Source organism: Rhynchophorus ferrugineus, unplaced genomic scaffold (genome assembly GCF_030347505.1).
Source record: "Rhynchophorus ferrugineus isolate W39M unplaced genomic scaffold, kcgeb_rfMv2 rfM4, whole genome shotgun sequence".
Lineage (NCBI taxonomy): Eukaryota > Metazoa > Arthropoda > Insecta > Coleoptera > Curculionidae > Rhynchophorus > Rhynchophorus ferrugineus.
The window spans coordinates 10674264-10701165 of NW_027472583.1; the positions used below are offsets into that span (position 1 = coordinate 10674264).

General features: G+C 33.2%; 1 protein-coding gene across 1 annotated transcript in view; it reads right to left on the reverse strand.

Annotated features, from left to right (window-relative positions):
* LOC143196071 (nephrin) overlaps positions 1-26902 on the reverse strand; it is a 568267-nt gene that overhangs the window by 96640 nt on the left and 444725 nt on the right. Inside the window, exon 8 of the mRNA XM_076403661.1 lies at positions 788-880. Within this exon, the coding sequence (XP_076259776.1) occupies positions 788-880 (93 nt within the window). The remainder of the gene's footprint in view (positions 1-787; positions 881-26902) is intronic.

Consider the following 26902-nt stretch of genomic DNA (forward strand, 5'->3'; position numbering starts at 1 on the left):
GGTTCCGGAATTCATAGTCGGTATAAGGTTGTGGGAGTATCTACTTATATGCTGCTTTTAGTGACTAGGACTTCAAATATTGTTTACTAAAACTTGCTACACTTGGTGGTCGTTACTACCTGTTCTGGCTTCAGGCAATGTCAGTCTCCTATTTCTTAAATCGCTTTCTATGATCCAGGTCTATGTTTCTTTTTCGGAGCAGTACGTTGTATCTTCCATCGAAGAGGTGGATTTTGCCAAAAAAGCCTGTGAGGAATTCGCTCACTTTTCATTCTATTGGCACGTCCAAACTATTGCAATCGGCGTCTATGAATTTGTTCCTCCAGTGTGGTTTGATTACCGTGTTTTGAGTTAATGAGTTCATTCCTAAAATGATATCGAAGGAAAATATGGAGGAACTATGGAAATAAAGGGGAATATCCATCTTTATTAGGGAATTTCTAAATATCTGTTGAATTATTCTCGCAAGTTATATTATAGTTAGATGCAATTTATTTTAAGAACAATACAGTAAATAATATTGTGCTTAATATATATTAATTAAAAAATGAATTGGTTTTATTTACTGAATTTATAGTTTAAATTATTTTGAATAGAGTCAGATATTAATAAATCCTTTTATCAATATATGCAGGGAATGCTATTTTGTTGAAACTTATTCGTATGGTTCGCTAAAAATAGCTATTATTTTTATATCTCTATATAGAGGAATTAAACGTTGTTCAAAGATAAATAAATTTTATTTTAAAATTAAATTGGTAGAATTATTAGCTATTACGATACTTACTTGTAAAACTAATGTCTGGTTGCTGACGATAATGCCAGCTGTTGTGTTGCTGACTAACCGCTCGTTATCTCTTATCCACCACACACGATGAACCTAAAACAGGAATAACTCGATAGTACGTGTAACCAAATACCTATCTTGATAATCAATATAATAAAACAGGCAAAACCTTTATGTAACAATGGAAGCTGTATAATATTATGTGGTTTTTATATTATCTATATGAATTTTTATATTTGCCATAAACTCAGAACATAATATTATATATACAATTACCTCAAATTTATTATGTTAACATGATATATTATTAACGATATTTAACATTAAATGGATTTTATATAACTTTTTTTATACTTTTACCATCTTCGGTTGGTTAATAAAAGATATTACCAAAAGCAAATAACAGTCAGAAGGATCGATAGTGGATGAATAAAATGGGAAGCCAGTATTTCAGGAAAGTATAGATCAGCAAAGAATACTGATGCAGAGGCATCATGTGACCTATATCAGTAGTATGTTTTGCAATATTCAGGGTCAATCAGATTCAGGTTCGCAAAAAACATTATTTTTGTTAATAATAATATATAAAACAATATCAATTTTTCTACATATAGCTTCTTCCTATATTACCAATCTATTAAATAGTCAGTTGTATTTTTAGGGTATGATCTATTTTCACATTTCTTACGTAACTTTTATGACCTCTTACTTGAGTTTTTGGATACTTAAAGTTATTCTATGTCGTTTTTATATAGGACTTGGATTTTGGTCAATAATTCTCTCACAGCTGAAGGTATCTTATCTTAGCATGTTGAAATCGAGGCTTTAAGTTAAACAATAGTAAGTTGTCATTTTTATTAATACCATTTTTATATTAATTATTTCTATTCAAAATTGCTGATACTGTAATAAGTACTTTACTCTCATTATTTTCAAGTTTTAGCAGTTCTATAAAACGCATTATTATTTGATCGAAATTATATATTTATTTACGAAGTGTTTATCCATTATAAAGGGAAGCAAGTATAATCCGTATAATTAATTATAACACAATGTATGATATAAATCTCGACCAAAAAAACATAGCTTTTAAATAAGAAGCGGATTACCCTATTTTAAGTTTTCGTGATATATTAATTATATTTTAGGGATAGCGAGAGTAAACGGTAAAATATAGTTATGGTTTTATATATGGACAGGTAGCAGATGGCTAGTACGCCAGACTATTAATTTTTTTTTACTCTTTGTGATTCCACAATCTACCCTATAGGCAATAATAAGTATTTCTTATGTCTATATTATATCTACATGGCATGTAGAAAATCACTTCATCAAGCGATCTCCGGTATAAAATATTATCTTAATTAATTAGTTTTATTCTAAGGTTTATTCTAAAGTCTATATATGTCCAGTAATCAGATCAGGTGGTGCTAAACGTTTTAGTCTAAAATCACATCGCATATTTAGCTGGTTAGCGAATATGTTAGGATACACTGACAATCTTTCGAAGTACTTTACACAAACACGTTGAGTTACACTCGTTATAGGTTTAAAAGGAATATCGCGATATATCACTTTATTTGAAATATAGTACGGGGCATCAACAATGGCACGCAACACTTTATTTTTTAACCGCTGGAAGATGGATATGTTAGATTTTTTAGCGGTACCCCATAGTTGGTTTCCATATGACCAAATAGGCTTGAGTATAGACTCATACAGCAATACCTTGTTATCTAATAATAACATGGATTTGCGCCCGATGAGCCAATACATTTAATATAATGTAATTCCAAGTTGTTTTTGTTTGGATGGTATGTGCTTCTTCCAGGTTAGGCGTCGATCTAAGTGCATACCAAGATATTTAACATGCTCTGCTTGGGGGAGTTGACGATGATTGATATTCACTGGTGGACATGTACTTCTACGCAGGGTAAACGTCACATAGGTGGATTTTGTTTTATTGGCTTTAATATGCCATGTGTTCAACCATAATTGTATTTGCTCCAGGTGGGTTTTTAGGTATATTGATGCTGTGGATAGATTTTCATGGGATGCTAAAATTGCTGTGTCGTCTGCGTATGTTGCCACAGTAGTTATTTTTGTGGTGGGCAGATCAGCCGTCTACAGAAGATAAGTACTGGACCTAGTATACCACCTTGCGGAACTCCTGAATATATGGGATTTAATTCGGTATGTTCATCGCCTTGATTTACAATAAAATGTCTTTTAAGTTTCTTTAGTTTAACCTGCAAGCCCGTATGCCATATTTTGTCAAAAGCCTGAGATATATTTAGAATAGCAGCCGAACAGTATCTTTTGGCATTTAGATCAGTACTATTAAATTTAGCTTAAAATTAATTGGAAAGTTGATTTTGTTAATTAAAGTTGCGTCATTAAATTGCGATTAACGTTTTCTTTTTTGCCCCTAAGAATTTACTACGTAAGAGTACGTAAGAAGTACGTAAGAATTTATTAAATATTAATATAATATAATATATGATGCTAATTAGTTAACATACATATTGAAATGGTGAATGTTTGTCAGTAGAGTATGATAATTTAATATTAATCGGTAATCTTAATACTTCTATTATAAATATTATTAGCTTTACAAAATAAATATTTGTGATAGGTTTAGTATCAACCAACATCTGAAAGACAAGTTTCCAAAATAAAATAATAAATACCGAATTAAGAAGGAATTGAGCTTGAGGTATACAAAGTCAAACCAAAAAATCTGGACCGGAACGCTCTGTCATTTGTAAAGGTCCCATCCCCCTAGATGTGTTGGTACCTTTAAGTCAAATTTAAAAGAAAAAGGTGTGTTTGAAATGTTGTTTCCTGTTTGGAAAATAGGAATTCACGGAAGTTAGTGTACTTGAATTGTAAAGTGATTACCATTTTTTCATATTCGTAAATTTGTATATGGGAACTAAACGGCAATATTAATTTGGAGTTTTACGATTTCTGTGAAGGAATATGTGGAGGAAACGTCATAAATTTTGTTGATTAGATGATTTCATAAAGTTTTACGAGAGAAACACAAGGGTGCTCCATTGTTTCCTATTCTTCTTATTATGCAAACCTAGCTTTGGGAGACTTTTTTCCCTTCCCGAGAATGAAGATGAGTTCAAAGAGGCTTTAGTGTTGCGGAGGCGATAAGTGGAGTGGTTTAAAGGCCACTGGAAGGAGTTACAGATAGAAACACAACTTGATTAATATATTATACCTACTGGAAAGAATGTTGAAGGCCACTGAAAGTAAAGTATTTTGAAGAAATTTAAGCAGATTTTTATGGAGCAACAACTATTCACTTAATCACTTCAATCGTTTGAGGAACATGAGAATGATCCTAAACTGATATTTTATGATGTATCAATTGAAGTCAAGATGTATTGAACGACGCTTCATCATTGTGAGTTTTTTTGTTTTTGAATTATATTGTTATTGGCGATGAGAAGTGAAGAGTCGATGAATCCGAAGCGAAACAAATCATGGGGCCGTCTGTTCATGTATCATCATCAACGGTAAAGTCGAATATCCATGGCTCCAAGCTGACTGAGCTACTAATGAAACTATCAATGGGGATGGCTGTCGACTACAGTTATTGTATTTGAAGGACCAGAATATGTGCAAAAATACAACAATGTTATTCTCCACATCACATATTCATAATCACATATTGCAAAGCCGGCGAAAACTTATTTGGACGTATTATAATGAGAAGTACTGTCCTGACTAATCACTAATCTAGGATTTTCGAGATGGTATCCTGGAAGCCTGAAAGATGGTAACCCCTCGATGGACGATACTTTGGATAAAATGCATTGTACTGCTTTTTCACCACCAAAACAATCTTAAATAAAAAAAAATATAGGCCTATTGCAAATATATTGATAATGAATTTATTGTTATTAAATTTTTTGACGCAGAAATAAAATACGAACTGCTGAATCGAATATCAATATTCCGCAAGTTAAATTAAGCAATACGTTTAACTGTTCCCGAATCCTCGTCCCGTTACAATGCACATTTCTCGTCTATACCGTACGGCTTGCAGTAAAATTCAATTCTAGTAGGAATCGGGACCAATTTTACACGCAAACGAATCGTTGCAGTACTGCGAGCAAATCTTTTCGTAATACTTTCGTGCTGTTTCGCGCTGATACCATGACCGGCTTCAATTTATTCGGAGAGCCCGGCAGGATGTAACGTCTTGTCTTTTCTTGTAATTAAAGCCGCGCGCGGGATCAGGAGGGGGGAGGCGGCGAACGAGCCGAGCGTGTATCCGAAGTCGAAGGCTAAATTTAATTTTAGAAACACAAAAGATGCCGAGGACTTTTGCCGTATTTGTTTGTTAAGATCAAACGACCTCTTGTTTCTCTACAAATGAAAATTAAAAAATGAGTTCCGATCTGATTATATTTGTGTTATCTCACTTGGATTGGTAATGCAATTTTCATTTTCAGTTGAATTACTTAAATTATAAAATTATTTTGTTACTAGGGGTTTCGGAACAATGGGCCTAGTTCACAGATTGGTTAACCAAATAAATAAGAACTTAAACGATAAAAAATATTGCGCGGTTGCATTCCTCGCTATATTTCAAGTATAAGGCGTGGCACATTGACTTCAAGTTAAACCGAAAAATCTTCTGTCTAATCCTCACTTTCCATTACTAAAGTCATATCTCACAGACAGAAATTTCATTGTACACGGTGACGAATACACTGAACTACATGCAATATATGCAATATTGTTATATCTCCTGTATATAGCCGACGACGTTAAACACCACTACTGTCTCTCGAGGATTCAATATCAACTCAAAGAACCTCCAACTTATTTTCAACAAAATTTATTTGTGGTTGAAAACATGGCATATCAAGGCGAATCCCATTTGACAAAAGAATCCTTTATAAAATTTAGAGGATATATATTTTATACCACACATCCAGCTAACACCCCAAGAGGAGGAAGTGCAGTAATAATAAAAAAAACATTTGCCACCATCAAGAACCCGGGCTCAGTACAGCAGGTAACAGCAGTAACTGTTAAATCAAGCAGATACAGGGTTACAATAGCTGTAATTTATTGTCTTCCAAAATAAAATCAAAAAAAAGGAAAATGATTCGAATTTCCTAGGCAACCTGGGAGAAAAATTTATAATTGCAGGTGATTTCAATGCAAAAAATGCAAGGTGGGGATGCAGAATGACAATAACTAAAGGCAATGAACTGCATAAAGTAGCTGCTGAACTAAGATGTAGTTACATGTCAACTGGAAAACCAACTTATTGGCCGACTGATCAAGAGAAAACCCCAGACCATCTAGATTTCTTCATAGTAAGAAACATAAGAACCAACTATTATAAAAGTCGAAGAAAATTTTGAGCCAAGTTCAAGATCATACGCCAGTGATTCTGACGTTGAACGAAAATATAATAACAAAAGAAAGAGACCCAACGTTAACAAACAAGAGAACAGGCTGGGAAGGATTTGCTGAGTTATCCCAAAACTTGGGAAATCGCGAAACGAAATAAAAACCTATAGACCTATGTCACTGCTGCCAGTAATATCTAAGGTTCATGAAAAACTCCTGTTGAGAAGAATAAAACCGATCATAGAGCGAAAAGACCTAATACCAACACACCAGTTTGGGTTTATTAACAAGCATTCAACAATTGACCAGGTCCATGGAATAACAGATGTTATTTAAAATGCCTACATAAGTAAAAACTGTGTTCAGCTATATACTTAGATGTAGCACAAGCCGTCGATAAGGTTGGGCATGAAGGCCTTGTTCATAAACTACAGAAAATGTTACCAAAACGACACACCGAACTATTAAAATCGTACATTACAACAGAATGATTAGAGTCAAATAAAAAGAAGTTTGCTCTACACTAAAAGAAGTTAAAGCAGGTGTACCACAAGGAAATGGACTGGGATCAATACTTTATCTACTCTACACTTGTGATATACCACAAATGGAGAATCTTACGATGGCTACATTTACTGATGATACTGCGATTATAGCTGTCGGAGATAATAGTGAAGAAGCCTCACGAAAATTACAACAGGCAAGTGACAACATAAATAATTGGACACAAGCTTGGAAAATAAGAATTAATGAAAGTAAATCTGTACATGTACAGTTCAACTATAAACAGACAGTACAAGCACCCATAACATTATATTATACTATCATTCCATATAGCAACAACGCTAAATATGGTGCAAAACTTCGCTGGAAGGAACATAATAATAAAAAAAATTAATAATTAAAATAATGATAATAATATACATTAAATAAAATGTATCAAAAATATTCCAACTGTCCTATGTGCTATCCGTCAAGTACTACATTACCTTTTACCTACTTATACTACATTACTTTTTATAAAATGTAATGTAGTATAATAATAGAGTGAAAACTTGTTATTGGTCATAACATGATAACTATAGGTCATCATATTTAGATATGGTATTGGCTGTATAGACTTTTCCTCGGCAATTCCTGATACATGACAACTATCACTAATTTTTGGCTCAACGTTTATTCTGCTTTTTCTAATTCTGAAGTATATAAAAAATATTGGAACATTAAACATTAATAGATCGATTACTATATTAAGTTTTTGTTTGTTAACTTTTTATACGCACAATCACTAAAAAATATTTCTTATTCTATTCTCTTTCTATTCTAATTTACATAATTGTTGCAACATTTGCATCTCACATATCATACAATGAATAATTTAGAAAGAACTACCACAAGTTTAATTATTAAAACAAGATAAGGATAGACATAACGAATTTTTCATTCCGGCATGAAATGTATTTTCATCCAGGAGATATCAAAAGTTAAATTATGATGTACTTAATAAAATGCACAAAGAAAAACACACGAATAGAAACAAAGTTACGAATGTTTCTTGCTTTGCGAAATTACATTTTCCGCTGCAGGTGTGGCCGACCTTCTGCAACTACAAGAAATACATGGTCGAAGCGTGAGTTAGCTTGCTCGTCGGCCTTGTTCTCGAGCATCGTCGAAATACAACATGACGCATTTACGGTTCTATACAAACGTAATTCCACACCTTCAGAAGCGGAAAATGCAAAATTGCATCTTATTAAAGCGGCGAGAAAATGCATTCCCGACGAGTAACAGATGGAGGCTCCGAATGTGCTGTCTTCTACTCAGACAAATTAGCAGAATACAACTAAATTGTGTATTCTGTTTTGACATATGAATTCATTTAGCCTAGCTTACAACATACACATTTAGATTATCATATATTCCATTTCAATTGAAAAGTCCCCGGCCCACCATAGTAAAACACATTTTTTTGGCAAAATTAGTCTCTCTTTATTCAACATAATCCCCTTCAAGAGTATATAGCGACCATCCAACTTTTCAATAATATTTTTGTTGTACGATTTATCCTTTCCTTCAAAATAGGCCTCAGTTTCGTGGATCATCTGTTTATTCGACGAAAATTTCTTCCTAGCGAGCATTCTTTTGAGATCTGAGAACAAGAAATATTCGCTGGGGGCTAGATCTGGAGAATACGGCGAACGGATGGAAGAATCATTGTTTTCACTGACTGCCACGATGCATTGTCTTGGTCAAGCAGCACTTTCTTTTTCTACAAATGCGGCTGTTTTTCGGTGATTTTGTCCTTCAAACGGTCCAATAATGCTAAGTAATAGTCGCTGTTGATGGTCCTTCCTTTTTCAAGGTAGTCAATGGAAATTATTCTATGCGCATCCCACAATACAGATGCCATAACCTTGCTAGCCGATTGTTGTGCTTTCCCACGCTTTGGAGCGGGCTCATCGTGTGCAGTCCACTCGAAAGATTCTCGATTTGACTTCGGAGTGAAATGACGGAGACATGTTTTATCCATTGTCACATATCGATAGAAAAACTCGGGTTTATTACCCTTGATTATCTTCAAATACTGCTCCGAATCGTCAACTTGTCGTTGTTTTTGGTCAAAAGTGAGCTCGCGCGCTCATTCCCAAATATTCGTGAACGTTATGATACGTTCAGTTGATACTTTTAGAGTGTCTGCTTTTTCATTCAATTTCACTGCGTTAACCGTCTTTGGTGCTTACTTCAGTATTCGTAAGTTCGGCATCAAACCAGGTTTTTGCTTCAACTGTATTTTTTCCCTTCAAAAAAAATTATCAACACGCGAAATTCCTTTTTATTCACAATAATAAGGTTGCTTCACTCAAAATGTTATAATTCACAAACTAATGATCCGAGAGCTGTCAAATTTATTCACGCATCTTTTGAGGGTTAGGGCTAACTAAAAAACATACGGATTAAATTCTAGTAGCGCTATCTATGTGTCAGGCCGGGGAATTTTATTTGACCTAACATCCATATGGAAATCCAATAACGAGTTTCTTATGCTATAGCTTTATGTAAATAAATTTAAAGCTTCTTCATGACTAATTTGAACTGATATTGATATATATATATATATATATATATATATATATATATATATATATATATATATATATATATATAATAAGAAACTCGTTATTTGTTTTCCGTATGGAAGATTACAGAGACCTAGATTCCCTTTGGCCATAGCTCACTAAACAAAGAGCGATTTCTTAAATAAATTATTGTAGATGATGAAAAGTGGATGATGTGCGATGTTATAGCGTAGAATTGGCGGCGGTTGTAAAGTCCGTATTGACGATAAGGAAGGTGATGTTAAGAACTTGCTGGGAATCGAAATTAATTGTGCCTTACCAAATTACCTTTATTTTATTTATTATTTATTATTTATTATTTATTTTGTTAATAGTGTCAACTGTCAACTTTCAACACGAATATGATTCAAAGACCAAGAAAAGGCCAAAACACATTAAATTGAAAAGCTTAATTCTTTTAATTTTTTTTATTATCAGCTTTGGTCATGGAACAATTTTGTAGCCATTTTACAAAGAACGATGAAAATTAAATACACATAAAAACGAGGAAGTATATTTTAAATTAAGTTGTTATTTTTATTCTATATATAATAAACTGCAAAAAATAATAGAGTTAATTATTTTGTTAATATTAGAGTTAGCTTAAATATTACTTTACGTTTTTTTTTATTATACCAAACACTGGCTTTACAACTTTATATTTACATACTAGACAGCTCATCATCTAACAAAACAAAAGTTTCGCCATTTCGCAAAAAAAACGGACGAATAAAAAGTCGACCAAATCTGATACCGATCTGTTTCAGTTTGATTGATTTAATAAAGGCCATTTTATGGCGGAGGTCCTTTTATAAGGCGACGCCGACGGTGGAGGGCGAGAGGGGTGCGAAAAGTTTCTGTGGGTATTTCCAGGGCAGAAAGCAAAATTTGCCCCGCTGGTAGGTCGTTTTACTACCCGGGAAAGACTTAAAAATGGATCGCGAAAACCTATTCCCCGACCAAAAGAGCCACTATATTTTTACGGCGGTCGCAGACGCAATTTTTACGATCTGCGAAATGAGCAGAAAGAACTATTCGGTCTCGGCCGATATTGAAACCGTGTCGCACTTTCGGCGGTCCAAAAACCGATAGGAAACCAAAATCAAAATGCATTACTTATAACTAGAGTAAACAGAGAAAAGTTCATGCCTTATATTTTCCATTTCCAGTTTACGGTTAAAGTTTCTAAGGAGGATTCATTTTTGGGCCTAAAAATAATACTAATATTCGCCAGAAAAAAGTAAATTTTAATGAAACAAAATACGCCCAACTCAGGCAATCAACAATGGCCGCTCGATCGATGACACAAAATATATAAACACATATTTTAGATTCTATTTTCATAAGTTAGTTCCCAAGTGAGATATTTTTTTAGTTAATCTCTTAGAACGTCGACAATCTGCCCGTTGGCAATAAGTATTATTATTTGATTTCCGTTATATAATATAATCATCCTGACATGTAGAAGATCACTTCAGTAAGTGATATTCTGCACAACTTATAATCTAAATCTTATTTTAGATACTCTTCTAATTTATTTTAAAGTCTATCCTAACTTTCTAAAAAGTATTCTAACTTATTCTAGAGATTATAAAATCTAACTCTATGTGTCTCTTAATTAGTTCGTGTGGTGGTTTGGGTTTGCGTTGTTTTAGCTGTTTGGCGAGCGAATTGGGATGCACTAATAGTTCTTCAGACTACTTTGCAGTAACACTCCGAATCACACTCGTTATAGGTTCTAAGAGGTTATCGCGCTCAATTAATTTGTTGGACACGTAATATGGGCCATCGACGATGACTCGCAACACTTTATTCAAGAACCTCTGGGGGATATCTATGTTAGATTTGCTAGTAGTACCTATGGCGACGTCCTATATTTTAATGATGTGCATAGGTATATTGAACGGGCCATAGGGGGATTCAATAAGGACGGGTTAGTGTTAAAATGAAAAGAAACAAATGTGAAATCACATTTTCACATTCATATTGAGCTCCGGGCACCAATGACTGAATAATAAACAACAGGTTAAATGAAATGCCGTCAAAACAACATGGTCGCCACAGGCCGCCAACATCGACAAACCCTTATTGAAAAAACCCCTATATAAACATTTTCTTATAAACCTGATATCGATTATTTGTCGATACCCATCATGAATACACAAAATGCGTATGGAAATTTCGCTATTTCAGTCTTCGGTCCTCTTTTATATCACGCCCGAAAATTAGGGTAATAAAACATCGAAACCTTGTAAATTGGCTGTCGACCCCTGTTAATTTCGCCTCTAAGGCGGAAAAATCGATTAATTAGGGAACGGCGGCCGTATTTTCCGACGATGGCGTGGTGGAAAATTTGCAACTTTCGACGGAAAATTCGGCGAACAATTAGACGGCCCAGTTACGAATTTATAGTTATTCCGTTTCGCGTTTTTTGGCCGCTAGCACAGGTTGTAATTGAACAAGATGTTCGATGAAATATTCACAGACCGAATGATTTAATAAAATAGTTTTTACGGTGAATGTTTATTGTTTCTTTACATATTTGTTATTTATTTTAATATTATAGATTTTTTTAAGAGTTAAATCAACTCAGTGTTTATTTAAGTATCTTCACCGACGGGGCATACTTTTGAATAAATGTCAATGTTAACAAGCTAATTGCCGTATACAGATAACAAATCAAATACATCAGACAAATCAAAGGACTACAGAATATAAATAGAGTTGCTTCGAAAAATATGTAACTGAATTAAGGCCGGAAGCAGACAAAGATTACTGGCTAAGGAAAGCAACTCGGAGATTTAATAGACCAATTATTAAAGTACTGCCTATTAAAGATGATCGAAATTAATTGGCTCGACGCCACAATGAAAGAGCAGAGAGAATCTACAATAGATACAGATCCTGTAAATCTGAGTTTCTTCGTTGGACATTGCCACAGGAATTGACAATAACGTGAATCAAAAAACTCTTCCGGAATCGATAATATTTCACCTGAGTTATTCAAAGAGTTGCCACGAAAAGCAATCGTCAGGTTGACATATACATTCAATGCCTGTTTGAGACTGAAGCATGTTTCGGAATATATAAAGGTTGCTCGAATAATTTGTTGGATCTTATAGTCTGTGTCGCTGCTATAAAAATTATGCGAAACCTGCGATATCAAAATTATTTGAGATTCTGCTGTTAAAACGTATTAAACCGTTTATGGAAATACCAAATTTCCAGTATAGATTTCGAAATCACCATTCGACCTTTGACCAAGTCCACGAGTAACAGCGGTTGTTAAAAAGGCATTCGAAGAAAAGAAATATTGCCCAGAAATACTCCTGGACTGTATTTGGGATTAATTAATACAATAAGCCAATTGGTACCGCGGAATTACTGTCGACTGCTTGAATCATATATTAAGTAGTTATTAATTAATTAATCAACATAAACCTGTGTGTCGACTGGAGTGTTTCAAGACAGTGTCTTATATCTACTCGTGTATCTGCTCTATACTGCTAATATCCTAATAACAAAAGGGACACCACATGTAGAAAAAGTACAAGGAGTAGTCAACAAGATCTAAATATGGACCAGAGACTGCAAAATACCTCTTAACAGCCCCAAATCTGCCCATGTTCATTTTGTGTTGAGGCGAAATGATAAAAATCTAATTATATCACTTGACAGATACCCCATTCCTCAATAAAATTAACTAAATACCTCGGCCTACATCTCGATGGTAAGTTAAATTAGAAACATCATGTTTGACAAAAAGCAAAGCAGATTAGTTTCAAAGTAATAGAGATGTACTGGTTAGAAAATCAAAATGATTGGTTTATCAGTCAATCATAAAGCCAATTTCGACCTATAGGGTGCAAATATGGAGTTGTTCTAAATCATCAAATCATTTAGCAATGCAGCCTCGCCAAAGCAAAGTTCTACGATTAATTACCAATACTTATCGCTACGTAATTAACAAAGGGGTGCACAGTGACCTCGAAATCAAACGGATATACAAAGTGATACAAGATTTCGATTTAAAACATGAAATAAGGTTGATCAATCATAGCAACGCGGAAGAAACAGAGACTACTGAACAATATGTAGCAAATCAGAAAAGTGAAGCGAACCAAACTGCATGAACTCGCATAGTGTATTCTAAACTTTAGCTTAAGTAGTTTAGTTCTATTTTAATCTCGGAAACTCGAAATCCTGTACTCGCCTTGCGTGTATATTAATGCAAACACAACAGAACAATACTAATAAATTAATTTGTAAATTAAGTATATCTAATGTAAAATATAATTTAATTTGTAACTATAGTTTATTTAATCCACAAAAAGTATCCATTTGATCCGGATTCTAGGACATAGATGTCATAAATACTATGTACTTTTGCATAGTAGACATGACACTGGTTTCAAGCGTTATTGTTTATGATAGTATGAGTATCATAGAGAGAAAAAACCTAATACCAACACACCAGTTTGGGTTTATTAACAAGCACTGAACAATTGACCAGGTCCACAGAATAACAGATGTTATTGAAAAAGCTTATGAAAGTAAAAAAGTATGCTCAGCTATATTTTTATATGTAGCACAAGCTTTCGATAATGTTTGGAATGCAAAGGCCTTATTCATAAACTACAGAAAATGCTACCGAAACAACACACCGAACTATTAAAATCATACATTACAACCAGAATGTCTAGAGCCAAACAAGAAGAAGCTTACTCTACAATAAAAGAATCTAAAGCAGGTGTACCACACGGAAGTGTACTGGGACCAATGCTTTATCTACTCTATATTTGTGATATACCACAAACGGAAAATATTACGATGGCTACATTTCCTGATAATACTGCGATAATAGCTGTCGGAGACAATAGTGAAGAAGCCTCACGAAAATTACAACAGGCAAGTGACAATATAAATAATTGGACACAAGCTTGGAAAATAAGAATTAATGAAAGTAAATCTGTACATGTACAGTTCAACTATAAACAGACAGTACAAGCACCCATAACATTATATAATACTATCATTCCATATAACAACAACGCTAAATATCTCGGAATGAATCTCGATGCAAAACTTCGCGGGAAGGAACATATAAAGAAGAAAAGAAAAGAACTGGAATGGAAATATAGGAAAATGTACTGGCTAATTGTAAGAAAATCACAATTATCAGTACATAATAAATTGCTATTATATAAGCAAATATTGAAACCTATATGGACATACGGAGTTCAATTATGGAGATGTTCTGCGAAGAGTAACATAAATAAAATACAAATTTTTCAGAACAAAGTCCTGAGAGGTATTGTGGGTGCAACCAAATACTATAAGACTGATTACCTACATCGAGACCTTCAGATACCCACAGTTAGTCAAGAAATCAAGAGAATTGCAAGGGGGCATGAGGAAAGACCCCATTCTCACACGAATATTGAAACATTACAACTATTGGATACCACCAGAACAGGACACAGACTCAAAGAATGAAACCATCTCATCTTGTGTAGTGTTGTGTAGTGAGGTGCATATATAAAAAAATTCAGCAGTGACATATATAAATATTATTTCTCCAGAGACTGAGTTAGGGCCGATGGGCCCTCCTAGTTATATACTTAGATTTAAATTGTTATAAAGACAAATTGTAGGTTAGACGGAAACGACTAGTAACAATATATTAATTAAATAATAATAAAAAAATGATAGTATGGGTTAAAAGGTATTCTTTAGGATCATTGTACGTTTACTTCAATAATTCCCACAGTTTAAAGATAATTGATTGGAAATTATCCAAAAGGTTGCATATTTTCTATCGTATAAATTGAATCCGAGACATTGAAATGCGTTTTTCCTGTTAGAAATGCTGCTTCAGTGGCAAAATCGGAAAGACTATGTTGTTACTAGTACTGCAAGGTAGATCCATTGCGATAATCTAAACCGAAAAAAATTATGGAGACTACTTGGTCATATATTAACATCAAAAGGCAAAGGACACGGACACTATGAGCTCCTAAAACTTAATGAAATCATCAATAAGGATCACTATTGATCATAATTGTTCCAAATTAGGCCAACAAATAATTTTGTATAAAATATATTTCCTAGAAAATTATTTTAACTAGTATAAAACGTAAGGTGGAATGGATGGGTTAATTGTCGCCCTATACAATGCGAAAAATATATATATCAACTACGTCTCTTCCATCGGGTGTACATTTAAAAATGTTACGAATTGTACCTCTTGAATCACTCATCAATAAAGAACTGAACTGAAGGAGAGGCTTTTAGGAAAATTGAAACGGACTCTGTTTATCTCCTTTCTAGTTCTTCTTGTTTCTTTTTTCCTGGCGATATATATGTTCGGTTTAGCATCAAGGCTTGTGTGGATAAATACATCGATATCCTTGGTAAAAAATCAGTTTTATTCATTATTTATTGTAAGGGATAATCCATATAAATTGTGTTCCGTTGAGAAGGGTTTAAATCTTCGGTAATGTTTATTTAGGTCACTTCTATAAGTTGTACGGATTGTGTGTTTTTTAGGTTTTTTTTCGTGTATACACATATTAAAATGTTAGGTTGTTCTATTAGTTTCATGAGCGATAGAAGAGGGCGCCGTTAGTCTCGTTGGATTGTTGGTTAGTCTAGAAATTTGACTAGAACTTGATTCAGTCTTAGCCATAACTATGTGTCGTAAAAATATTTCAGTTGAAATGTGTTTCGAAAAATTGCTTGTTCATGTGGTGTCGGATTTACTACTAACGAATTCGTTTTAAGAAGTGTGCAACTTAATTGAATGCTCTGATTTGATGTTCTGTGATCATTGGTGGTCTGAATTAGACAGACTTAAGATTATTTTTGTATTAATCTCTTAGAACTTCAACAATCTGCATCTGCAATCCCTGTGCAATAAGTATTATTATATAATTTCCCTTATATAATATAACTAACCTGACATATAGAAGATCGCTTCAGTAAATGATCTGCTGTAAGTAAAACTTGTTATAGAATATAATAAATCTTATTATAGATTCTATTCTAAAATATTTTAAAGTCTATCCCAACTTATTCTAAAGACTGTTCTAACTTATTTTGAATATAATTACATCTAACTCTATGTGGCTATTAATCAGTTCGTATGGTAGTTTGGCGAGTGCATTAGGATGCACTAATAGTCTTTCAGAGTACTTTCGGAAGTTCATGATTATTCAATTTTGCTGAAGGACATGTTCTTCTACAAAGGGTGAATGTCACATGGGTAGATTTTGTCTCATTTGCTTTAATATGCCACGTTTTCAACCACAATTCGAATTTGTTAAGATGAAGTTGGAGGTTTCTTGTGGCTGATTTTGGATCCTCGTGTGACGATAGAACCGCTATATCCTCAGCGTATGTTGCACCAGTAGTGTTTCTTCAGGTCTGTAGGTCAGCTGTATACAATATATATATATATATATATATATATATATATATATATATAACAATGGGTCAAGAATACTGCCCTGCGGAACACCCGATTCAATTTAACATGTAGTCCAGTGTGCCACACTTTGTTATAGGACTGAGATATATCGATAAATGCTGCGGAGCCTGACTAATCTATGTGTTTGTTCTGTGTTTAGTACTGAAGCCAAATTGATGGTCTCGAATAATATTTCTCTCTTCTGCAATTATGTTGATCACAGGTTATAGGACGATAGGAGGAGACATCTTCTGATTTTTTCCTAGGTTTAAGAATCATAATGATTTGAGTCACTTTCCAAGTGCTAGGAAAGTAATTAACTCTTAGCATGGCATTGAATATCAATGTTTTTCATTTGATGCACTTTCCTGAGAGTTCTTTAAGAGACTTCCAGTAATTAGGTTAAAACCAGGAGCTTTTTTAGCATCGATTTCTTTAACAATTGTTTATTTAACAATTGTTATCTCATGTGGCAGATTCCTTTAAAACGGAGTATTAAGAAACTCAACTATGTTATTTTCCTCTGTTGCGCATATTTCAGACGGGTGCATATTAAATACTGTTTATAAGTATTTAGAGAAAACTTCCGCTTTATCTTTATCATTCCTAGCCCAGATATTGTAGTCAAATTTAATGAGTGGATTGTGCTGTTGCGGTTTTTTAATCATTTTTGTTATTTTCCAGAGATAATATTCCGTTGAATTAGTTGGCGTTAAGTTTTCTAAATAGTTTTGAATTCCTTGATTTTGTTCGTTATTTGCTAGCTCTTTCAGCTCTTTTATCGCCTTTTTGAATTTTCTCTTGTTTTCTTCTGTTCTGAGTTGTTGCTAGGTTTTCTCTTTTCAGTAATTTTTTGTTTAATTATAGGTAAAATATAATTAAACTTTTGAGTTTGATTTCATTCACCAGTTATTTTAACAGTCAACTCAAATATTATCAACAAAACAAAACCACCTTCTTTGCATAACACCAAAACTAACTGGACATTATTTAGAGAGAAACTAGACAGTTAAATTTCCTTAATATCCTTAAATTTACCTCTCAAAACAGGAAGAGATACAGAAATAGTAGCAAATATATAATGAAACAAAAACTACACAAGAGGCCGCATGATACGCAACACCTAATAGCGCGACATATCAAACTTTTAATTATACTTAAGAACATGAATTAAGAAACAGTCGAGAGGGATATAAGTCAAGATATATTAGAATTATGTCGTGTGTATAACAATCAGTTGGGTTCGATGACGTTATTAGTATTATACAAAACCAGACAGACAATTTGGTAAGTTTTTTCCATCCAATTTATAATTACGTATCGTTTTTTAAAAATATCTATATATCAAAATATCGATATTTTTCGCGGTGGCCGACATCTCCAGTGTGAACTGAAACAAATATCGACCGAACAAACGATACAAGAAGAAGACACTCCAGATGGATACTGTAACGAATCAACCGAATCTTTTCTCGTTTTCGGTCCGCGGCCTGTTCAATTTAATCTCGTTCGCCGAACTCAAAGGCCGAAGATTTTCACCGAAAAATTTAATTAGGATACACCGCAAGGCTTTATTGCCCAAGAAATTAACTCTAAACTCTGTCTGTTATCTTTTCCGAGCTCTTCCCACGGGCAATTTCCCACAATTTTATCTGCCCGGCCGAAAATTATTTATATCAAAGGGATATTTTTTGTTCGGAGCATCTCGATTTTCCGTTAAACGAATCAAATTATTTGGGCGAAATTATAATCGCACTGATCCGAATTGTTTCGGAAGTTTTCGGAGAACTTTTGAAAGTCAATTTGGTTGTGATTGATTTATGACTGAACATTTTGCAATTTTCGGAACGTGGCAAGTGTCCGAAATAAAAGTTTCTACGTTTAACGATTACTTTGTGGTATTGATATCGTTAATTCTAACCAAAACATAAATAATGGAGATATGGGATTATTCATAGTTTTTTTTTCTGGTCTAAAAACCAGGCGGTGGAATGCATGACGCATACCTGGTCGCGGAGACTTGCCCTGGAGTGACAAGTTGGACCGGGTTATGTGGGACTGCCTTTGGGCTTACCAATACACTAAACCGAAACCGCCTCACAGTTGACCCCTGTGGATCACTACTGCTAATGCATTAAATTTGGGGATATGGCACCCGCTGATCGGGCAGCCGTTATTGGGCACGAGAGCCCCGCGATTCTATTGATTCGCGAACCTGAGTTAACACACAACTGGGTATTGTTGTATGGGGGTAAAAGTTATGACTGTAGCGACGGATGAGATCGTTTCAGCCTGGAAAAGGGGGAGAGCTTAGCGGTGACGCGGTGCTAAGCTCCCAGCATGTCGACCAGCTCGCGAACAAGCGCGTTTTCAGAAGAACTTGAGCTGAGTTGTTGTTTGTGGAATGATTGAGATATGAAGTGCTTGATTTCTGGAGTGTCAGTTTCCCTATGAATTTGATTATTTCTGACAAACTATGGAGCGTTTAATATTCTCCTGAGGAGCTTATTTTGGAAAACTTGAAGCCGTTTGACCTGGTTGGGTGTAACAAACTTGAAGTAGACATTAGATCCGTAGAGGAGTACGGACCGAATTAACATCTTGTTAAATAAGCGTTTGATGAAGATGGGAAGTCTGCTAGAAGGGCAGATCAGAGAAGATAGCAGGTTTGCTATCCCCGAACCTTTTTGGATTGCTTTCTGGATTTGGGAATGCCAACCGAACCGCCGGTCGAAGTGAAGACCTAGGTACGTGACGTTATCCAGCCATGGAATTATTGCGGTGTCGATCTTAAGTTGCGAGACGCGCAGTGCGTAACGCTTCTTGTGGAAAATGATGGCCTGGGTTTTCAGGGGGTTGATTTGCAACCTCCAGAATTTGAACCACTTGACCGCATGATCGAGCTGCTTCTGTAAACGTTCATGAATTGTAAATTTATTCATAATCCAATGCATTTTGATTACTTCATATTTTAACTTACTCTAATTGATACTTATTTTTCATGCGGTTCCATAAATATGGAGTAATGTTGTTATTCATAATTATTACCAGAGCTGGGCAAAATACATGTTTTGCTTTAATTAAAATACAAAGTACAGAATACAATCTGGCATGTATTTAATGAAATACGAAATACTTTTACGTCTTACTGTGTATTAAATCGCATCAATTTGAAAAAGAAAAAGCAGAGATTATCGACGGACATTACTTTGAATAAAACCTTTTGGTACTGTTTCAAATTTTAAAAGAATCAAATCCAAAACTTATTTCTAGGCATATACTTTAATTTAATATTCAAAATACAAACAACAAAATACAACGGAGTGTTAGGTTATCGAATCTTCTTCCTAAGCTTTGCTTTAGTTCGTCAAATTGCAATCTTGCAGTCTATCTAATGTAGTTTGTACAGATATTAAACTAAGCAGAAGTTTGCAATAGTAATAATAAGTATGTAAAGTAATGTAAACTTCTGTAAGTGTTACCCCGGATCTGATCGTTCAGAAAGTTTGATCTATTACTACCTCACAATTCGTTAATATCTTTTAAAATTAAATTTATTTTTGTTTATTTATGCTTATAATTGCGATTGTCCAAAAGGTAAGAGTGTAAAATCGGACAAGTTAAATGACCCCAGTCACGCCAGTAATCAGTCTGGGTAAGACCGGATGTCTTCTGGGTTGATTTCTAAGTTGGTCACTCGCCAGTCAGTACGTTAATGCCGGAGACCGTGATTTGGAGCCCTCGTTAAGAAGTAGGTGTTGTCGAGATAAACCCTAGTTGGTGAAGAATAAACTTTGAAATAAACCAAAAAAATAGTAGGATATTTGAAACCAGTAGGTTTCGGTTACAAAATTTAGGCACTATGTGGAGTCAGCTTATATTGTTATGGCTTTTCGCTATATATAGACAAGAACCCTCAAATTTCAGATGGTGCTGACGATGGCTTCGTTGGCAAAAGATTGCTTGAAGTGTGTGATTCGATAATTTTTTCATTAATCTGCAATTATTGAATGATTTGAACTGTTGATTGAAGTCCAAGGATAAGAGACAGTGGGACTAGGGTATGTCCTATCATGACAAAACTAAAATTTGATAAAAACTATAGAATTAAGTGACACGACAAAAATGTAGTATAGGTATTGACTAATTATGATATTGTTGAATTTTTGTAGAAGTAATATGTACTCAGAGGCAGAAAATGATAAATTAGTGCTTTTTGTGTAGCTTAAACCTTTTCATGCTTGGGTTAGGCAGTCTAACCAGACTATATTCATGACATTTTAATAATTTTAATATTTGATTTGATAAAATCTACTGCCGAGGCCCATCAGATACTTGCAAGTTATGGCGATGCTAATCTATCAGAACCCAATTGTCGATTTTAGTTTAATTGATCTAAAAGTTATAATTTAAACTATGTTAATGATAAAGACCGAGTCCAAGGATCAAAGAGGTTCAAAGAGTGTGAATTCCAAGACTTATTGGATCAAACCCCAACTTAAATTCTTAAGTAACTGTCTCGCAATTTAGAAGTTAATGAGTGAATTCATGAAACATGTACATGCGATGGGAAATATCTAGAAAGACGAAATATGACTACCATACCAAATAATTGAAATTTCTTTTTCGAACTGTTTCAATATCAATATGCTAAAACATAAATTGTTAATAAATTCCTGATATTAGTAAAATAAATACTAACATTATCATGTATAAATAATATTTATATATATTTTATATGTATAAAAAGCTAATAGATGGATGAATGTCAACCATGTTCGATTTATTACACTTCTACAACATCAATTTTATCAACGGTATCGGTAGTACCCATTAAGCAGATAATGTAAAACGGGAAAAACGATTTTTGCTGAACGAAAATTCGCCTTTCTGAACGATGGAAGGAAACAAAAGAACGAGTCGTTTTTCTTCTGGCACAATGTAAACATTAGACGACGGCGAAAAACTTTTCCTGACATGAACCGGATACGAATGCAGGAAAGAGAGTTTTACCACACGAATTGTACGAAATGTTCAAGAGAGCTTCTCTTCTTCGGGCTTCGCCGTGTCCCGTAGTAGGTGAAATTATGTTTTTTCTTTCAGTGTGGGAGTCTTTTCTGAAAGCACCTTTTATAAAATAAAGAATAGCATGGAGTAATATTATAAGTATATATATGTATCATATTATTTTATATAAATGGTATGAGGGCGTCGAGTATTTAAATTAGATTAGGTTTACTTAAGGTTTTATGTTATCCTACTATACTTTAAGTATTATACAACATATTATTATATAACAATATAATTTTTATTATTGGTGTCATTACTTGAAGAAAAATACTTTTCTTTGAAGAAGTTTGATTTGGATTACTATGAATTGAGACTAAATTAATAGAATAAGCTTAGAAATAGTGCAGTTTCGTTCATGACGTACTTCTAATTTGATATATTGATAGATATATTTGATATAATAATGCTTATTATTGTAAGATTTTAGATCAGTTGGCTGCAAGTATCCGTGATGAATATTGCTGAATTAAGCAACGAATTATTGCAGTCTCTGCCTCATTTGCAGATTTATTTCTCTCTCAATTTAAGCTTTGAACATTAATTAGATATTTATAAAACAAAATAATAATATAAACATTGGAAGAGCTTCTGGACTATGAATAAAGATGACCATCCTAATTAGCTTAGCTCTGTCAATAACTTATGGTTTAATTTGGTTATGGCTGCTTTTATTTAGAGGTAGTAGAAATATTGTCTTAAATGTTCATTGAAACAAATACTTGAAATCGCTTCAAATAGTTAATTGATAATAGAGATACGTATTCGTTTGTTGGTAATTCAGAATGAATGAGTTCTCTGAATTTAGGAGTCACATTTCTTCTCCACTTAGATGGAGTGAAGATTCAATGTAGGTATGTAAGGCATGAGGGCCAAGTATTTAAACTAGATTAGATTTACTTAAGGTTTTATGTTATCCTACTATTCTTTAAGTATTATACAACATATTATTATATAATAATATCATTTTTATTATTCATGTCATTACTTGAAGAAAAATACTTTTCTTTGAAGAAGTTTGATTTGGATTACTATGAATTGAGACCTTCGTCTAAATTAATAGAATAAGCTTAGATATAGTGCAGTTTCGTTCATGACGTACTACTAATTTGATATATTAATAGACTCTGCTTATTATTGTAAGATTTTAGATCAGTTGGCGGCAAGTATCCGTGATGAATATTGCTGAATTAAGCAATGAATTGTTGCAGTCTCTGCCTCATTTGGCAGATTTATTTCTCTCTCAATTTATGCTTTGAATATTAATTAGATATTTATAAAACAAAATAATTATATAAACACTGGAAGAGCTTCTGGACTATGAATAAAGGTGACCATCCTAATTAGCTTAGCTCTGTCAATAACTTATGGTTTAATTTGGTTATGGCTACTTTTATTTAGAGGTAGTAGCAATATTGTTTTAAATGTTCATTGAAGCAAATACTTGAAATAGCTTCAAATAGACAATTGATAATAGAGATACGTATTCGTTTGTTGGAACTTCAGAATGAATGACGTGTCTGAATTTAGGAGTCAGATTTATCTCCACTTAAATGGAGTGAAGATTCAACACCAAAACAACTGTCAATTCAAGACTTCTGAAGCTATACTTGCGTATAATATTTTTGCAAAATGGAATAGACTTTGATTAAATTGAATATTATATATTACATTCATTATTCAATAGTTAATTAAGTAAGTAAAGAATATGGTTTCACTATTTTTCATTATATTTAACTTCTACTTTTCAGTGATTATTATTTAAAAGAAAAACTTGGTTCTTGTAATATATACTTACTTATTATTACTTCTTATAACATATAGTTTGTTTCTCAAATACCTTCCAATTTGGAACTATTTATTCCTGTCGTTAAGATAATTTTCTATAGGTATATGATGTATAAAATTTGATATAAGTTTATCTAATTCTCAAAAATAACCAAACCAAACAAATGCATTAAAATAGAAAAATATATTATTGTTAAAAGTGTTTTTAAATATGTAAAATTTGTATATATAAATTAATATACTCTATTATATATTATAATTTATTACAGATTCAATTAATGATATTTTTTGTGATATATTCCTACCCCCAAAAACTTTTCTTTCCACGAAACACAATTTCCATTAAACAACAATGTTGAAGTAAATTATATATTATTATATATTAATTTAATCACTTATTATTATTATATTATCGGGTTGAGAATATGTAATATAAGATATTATTACATAAATAATTTTCTTATCGAGCTTATTTCATACAATCATTTCTATTCTTAATTATACCACTTTGGAATTTCCTTTACGATTAGATTGGGTTAAATAATACAGAGACCTGCCAATTATGTTCGTACAGCTTATCTTCGGAGAAATCATTTTTCGAATTTTTTTCTGTTATAGAAATAATTGTCATATAACAAGTTGATTATCACGTTTCAATAGATTCACTTCACGCAAGATACACACGTTAAAATTCGCTCGAAGCATAATTTGAAATATTTGGAATACCTTTGTACATCTCAAATTTTGGGTATGATAAATCAGAAATTTGTTTCTATACTAGATATTCGTCTATTTGTCTAAAATGTCGAATTATCTTTCTTGGTTTGACCTTTCTTTGACTATAGTTTCTAGCTATAGTCTAGAGCTTCATTTCATTTTCAGCAATAATTTTACATAATTTTTATAACACATTTCATATATTTGTTTTTCAACTGCCTGTCATAACTCTATCTCTAATATCAGTACAATTAGATTCCATATATTTTTAAAAGTTTCCAATTAAAAAGTTTTGGATAAATAAAATCCAAAAAATTAGAAAAAAAAATGTATAACTTGAACTTTCAAATTCATACATTCTTAGTTTTTTCTTAGAGGATATATTGGTCATTTATTTATGTCTGATAGTGTTGCAAGAATTATAGTAACTTGCATAATATTCTGCAAACTAACGAGAGGCCTAACTATTAATATATTGGGGCCTGAGTTAAAAAATCCAATTATTTTGCTTGGTTTTAATAGTAACTTAAGGTATCTGGAGGATGTTGAACTAAGTTTAGAAAAAGTAATTACCGATTTACGATTTTTTAGTCTCAGTATTATTAGAGATAGTTTCCGTTTCGACAATCATATAAAGAAATTCCATATTTCTTTCCCATATTCATCTGCCGTAAGGTAATAAATCAATCAAAATTAAATTGACTCTCTTTCTCTCGATTGGCCCAAAGCTTTTCAAAACATTTCGACCGATTATAATTACATCGAAATAATATAATTCGATCTCGATTACGTAGAATAAAAAAATATAGGTCAAATGAAAAATCTTTTCGACACAATTTCGACGCCAGAGATAAAATTGAAGGCGAATGGGCGTGATTTAAGAAAGGGAGCTTAAGGAAGATTAAACATCGGGGTTCGGTTTTGAGTTGAATTTCTTGAGTAATCGTTGACTGTCGTGTTTGATACTTTAATAACTCAAATTTGCTTTTATTTTTTTTACATGATATTATGTAACGCTGTCCTTAATCCATGACTTTTTGCGCTTATGATTGTTGTAGTGGATCGCTAATTCCAATACTCCATCTCCAGAAAAATCTTATTTCTTGCCTAGCAAGCACAGAAACAGCGATATTGAAACATTACGAAATTATGTTATAAGACAGTTTGTATGGTACGCATTTTGTTTCCTTTCTAAAATTCTTCAGAATCTAATTTGCCTTCATTTGAATTCAAGGCTTTCTGGATATACTTCTTTTTGTACGATTAAAAATGACTTCTTAAGGCATTGAAGGGTATGATAAAGCGCCACTAATATGGCAGTAGAAATTGATTGGCAAGGAGATGTTACAAGTGATATGGTTACATAATAGCATAAGAGCCTCATATATATCATAAGATGATTGAAAAGGTAATATCATTTGTGTAATTATTAATAATGTAATCAATCACCACTTCCTGCTATTAAAATAAAGTAGTTTTAAACTGAATTATATTTTTTAACAGGTTTCATTGGTTACGCTTGGCTGGCTTTTTGTTAGCAATATTTTACTATTTATTTGTTCTATTTTAGAGTCTTTTTTTACCTACTAGGGTTTTCTGGACTGGACCTACTGTTTAACGTGGTCTCCGAACTACGGTTCTCGGAATTAAGCCTACCAACTGGCGAGTGAGAACTGCTTGGTGATGATCCCAGAGGACATCCGACCTTATCCAGCCTGGCTATTGCCGTGACTGGAATTATTTTCCTTGTCTGATTTTACTCTCTTGTTTTTTAGACAATTTTATAATTGTAAAGAATCAGGAACAAAAATTTCGACCATACTCCAGCAGGATTCGAACCCGCGAATAACGCAATAGTTGGAGGACTAACCTGTCGCTTTGTCACTGCGCCAACCAAGCCGGCTATTTTATTGTTAGCAAGAATTTATAAATTATTTTCAATTTTTATCATGAATTTAATTATAGGACATTTCTTAAATCCTTCTTCATGATACCATATGATGAAAGCGACATTCACATCTCTATATTTATACATATAAATGTACATATATGTCTATATATGTATATAGTAGAATCTCCAATATATACGCAAAATAAAACCAATGAAAAGCGACAATAACAATAATGTCATAGCCACCTGCCGTATTACAAGAGAAACCAAAATAATGGCCTTTAATGCCGCACCAGAAAAGGACAAAACAAGCGACTGCCGATATAGCTGGAGCTGAAAAAAAAAGCGATAGGACAAAAGAGACGCGCGACATTGCTGACGACAGGCTAATTCGCAGATCGTTAACAATACGACGACAAGAACGGCGGCAGCGGCAGTAAGGGAACACGTGTCGTAGACGTGCTTGTGAAATTATTTTTGGCGCAAGTCGATGCTGCTGTTCATAAGTGGAAAAACTGCAGGTATTTCGACGATATTGGAACTACCGGTATTGGCACACGTACAAAGAACAATAGCACTTTTTATTAAATGAAATAAAACTAGCTTTAATGAAACAAATATAAAAGCAAACAAAAATAAAAAAATCTTTTGTTATTTTATTTGTAAAATCTTCGGTATCTTAT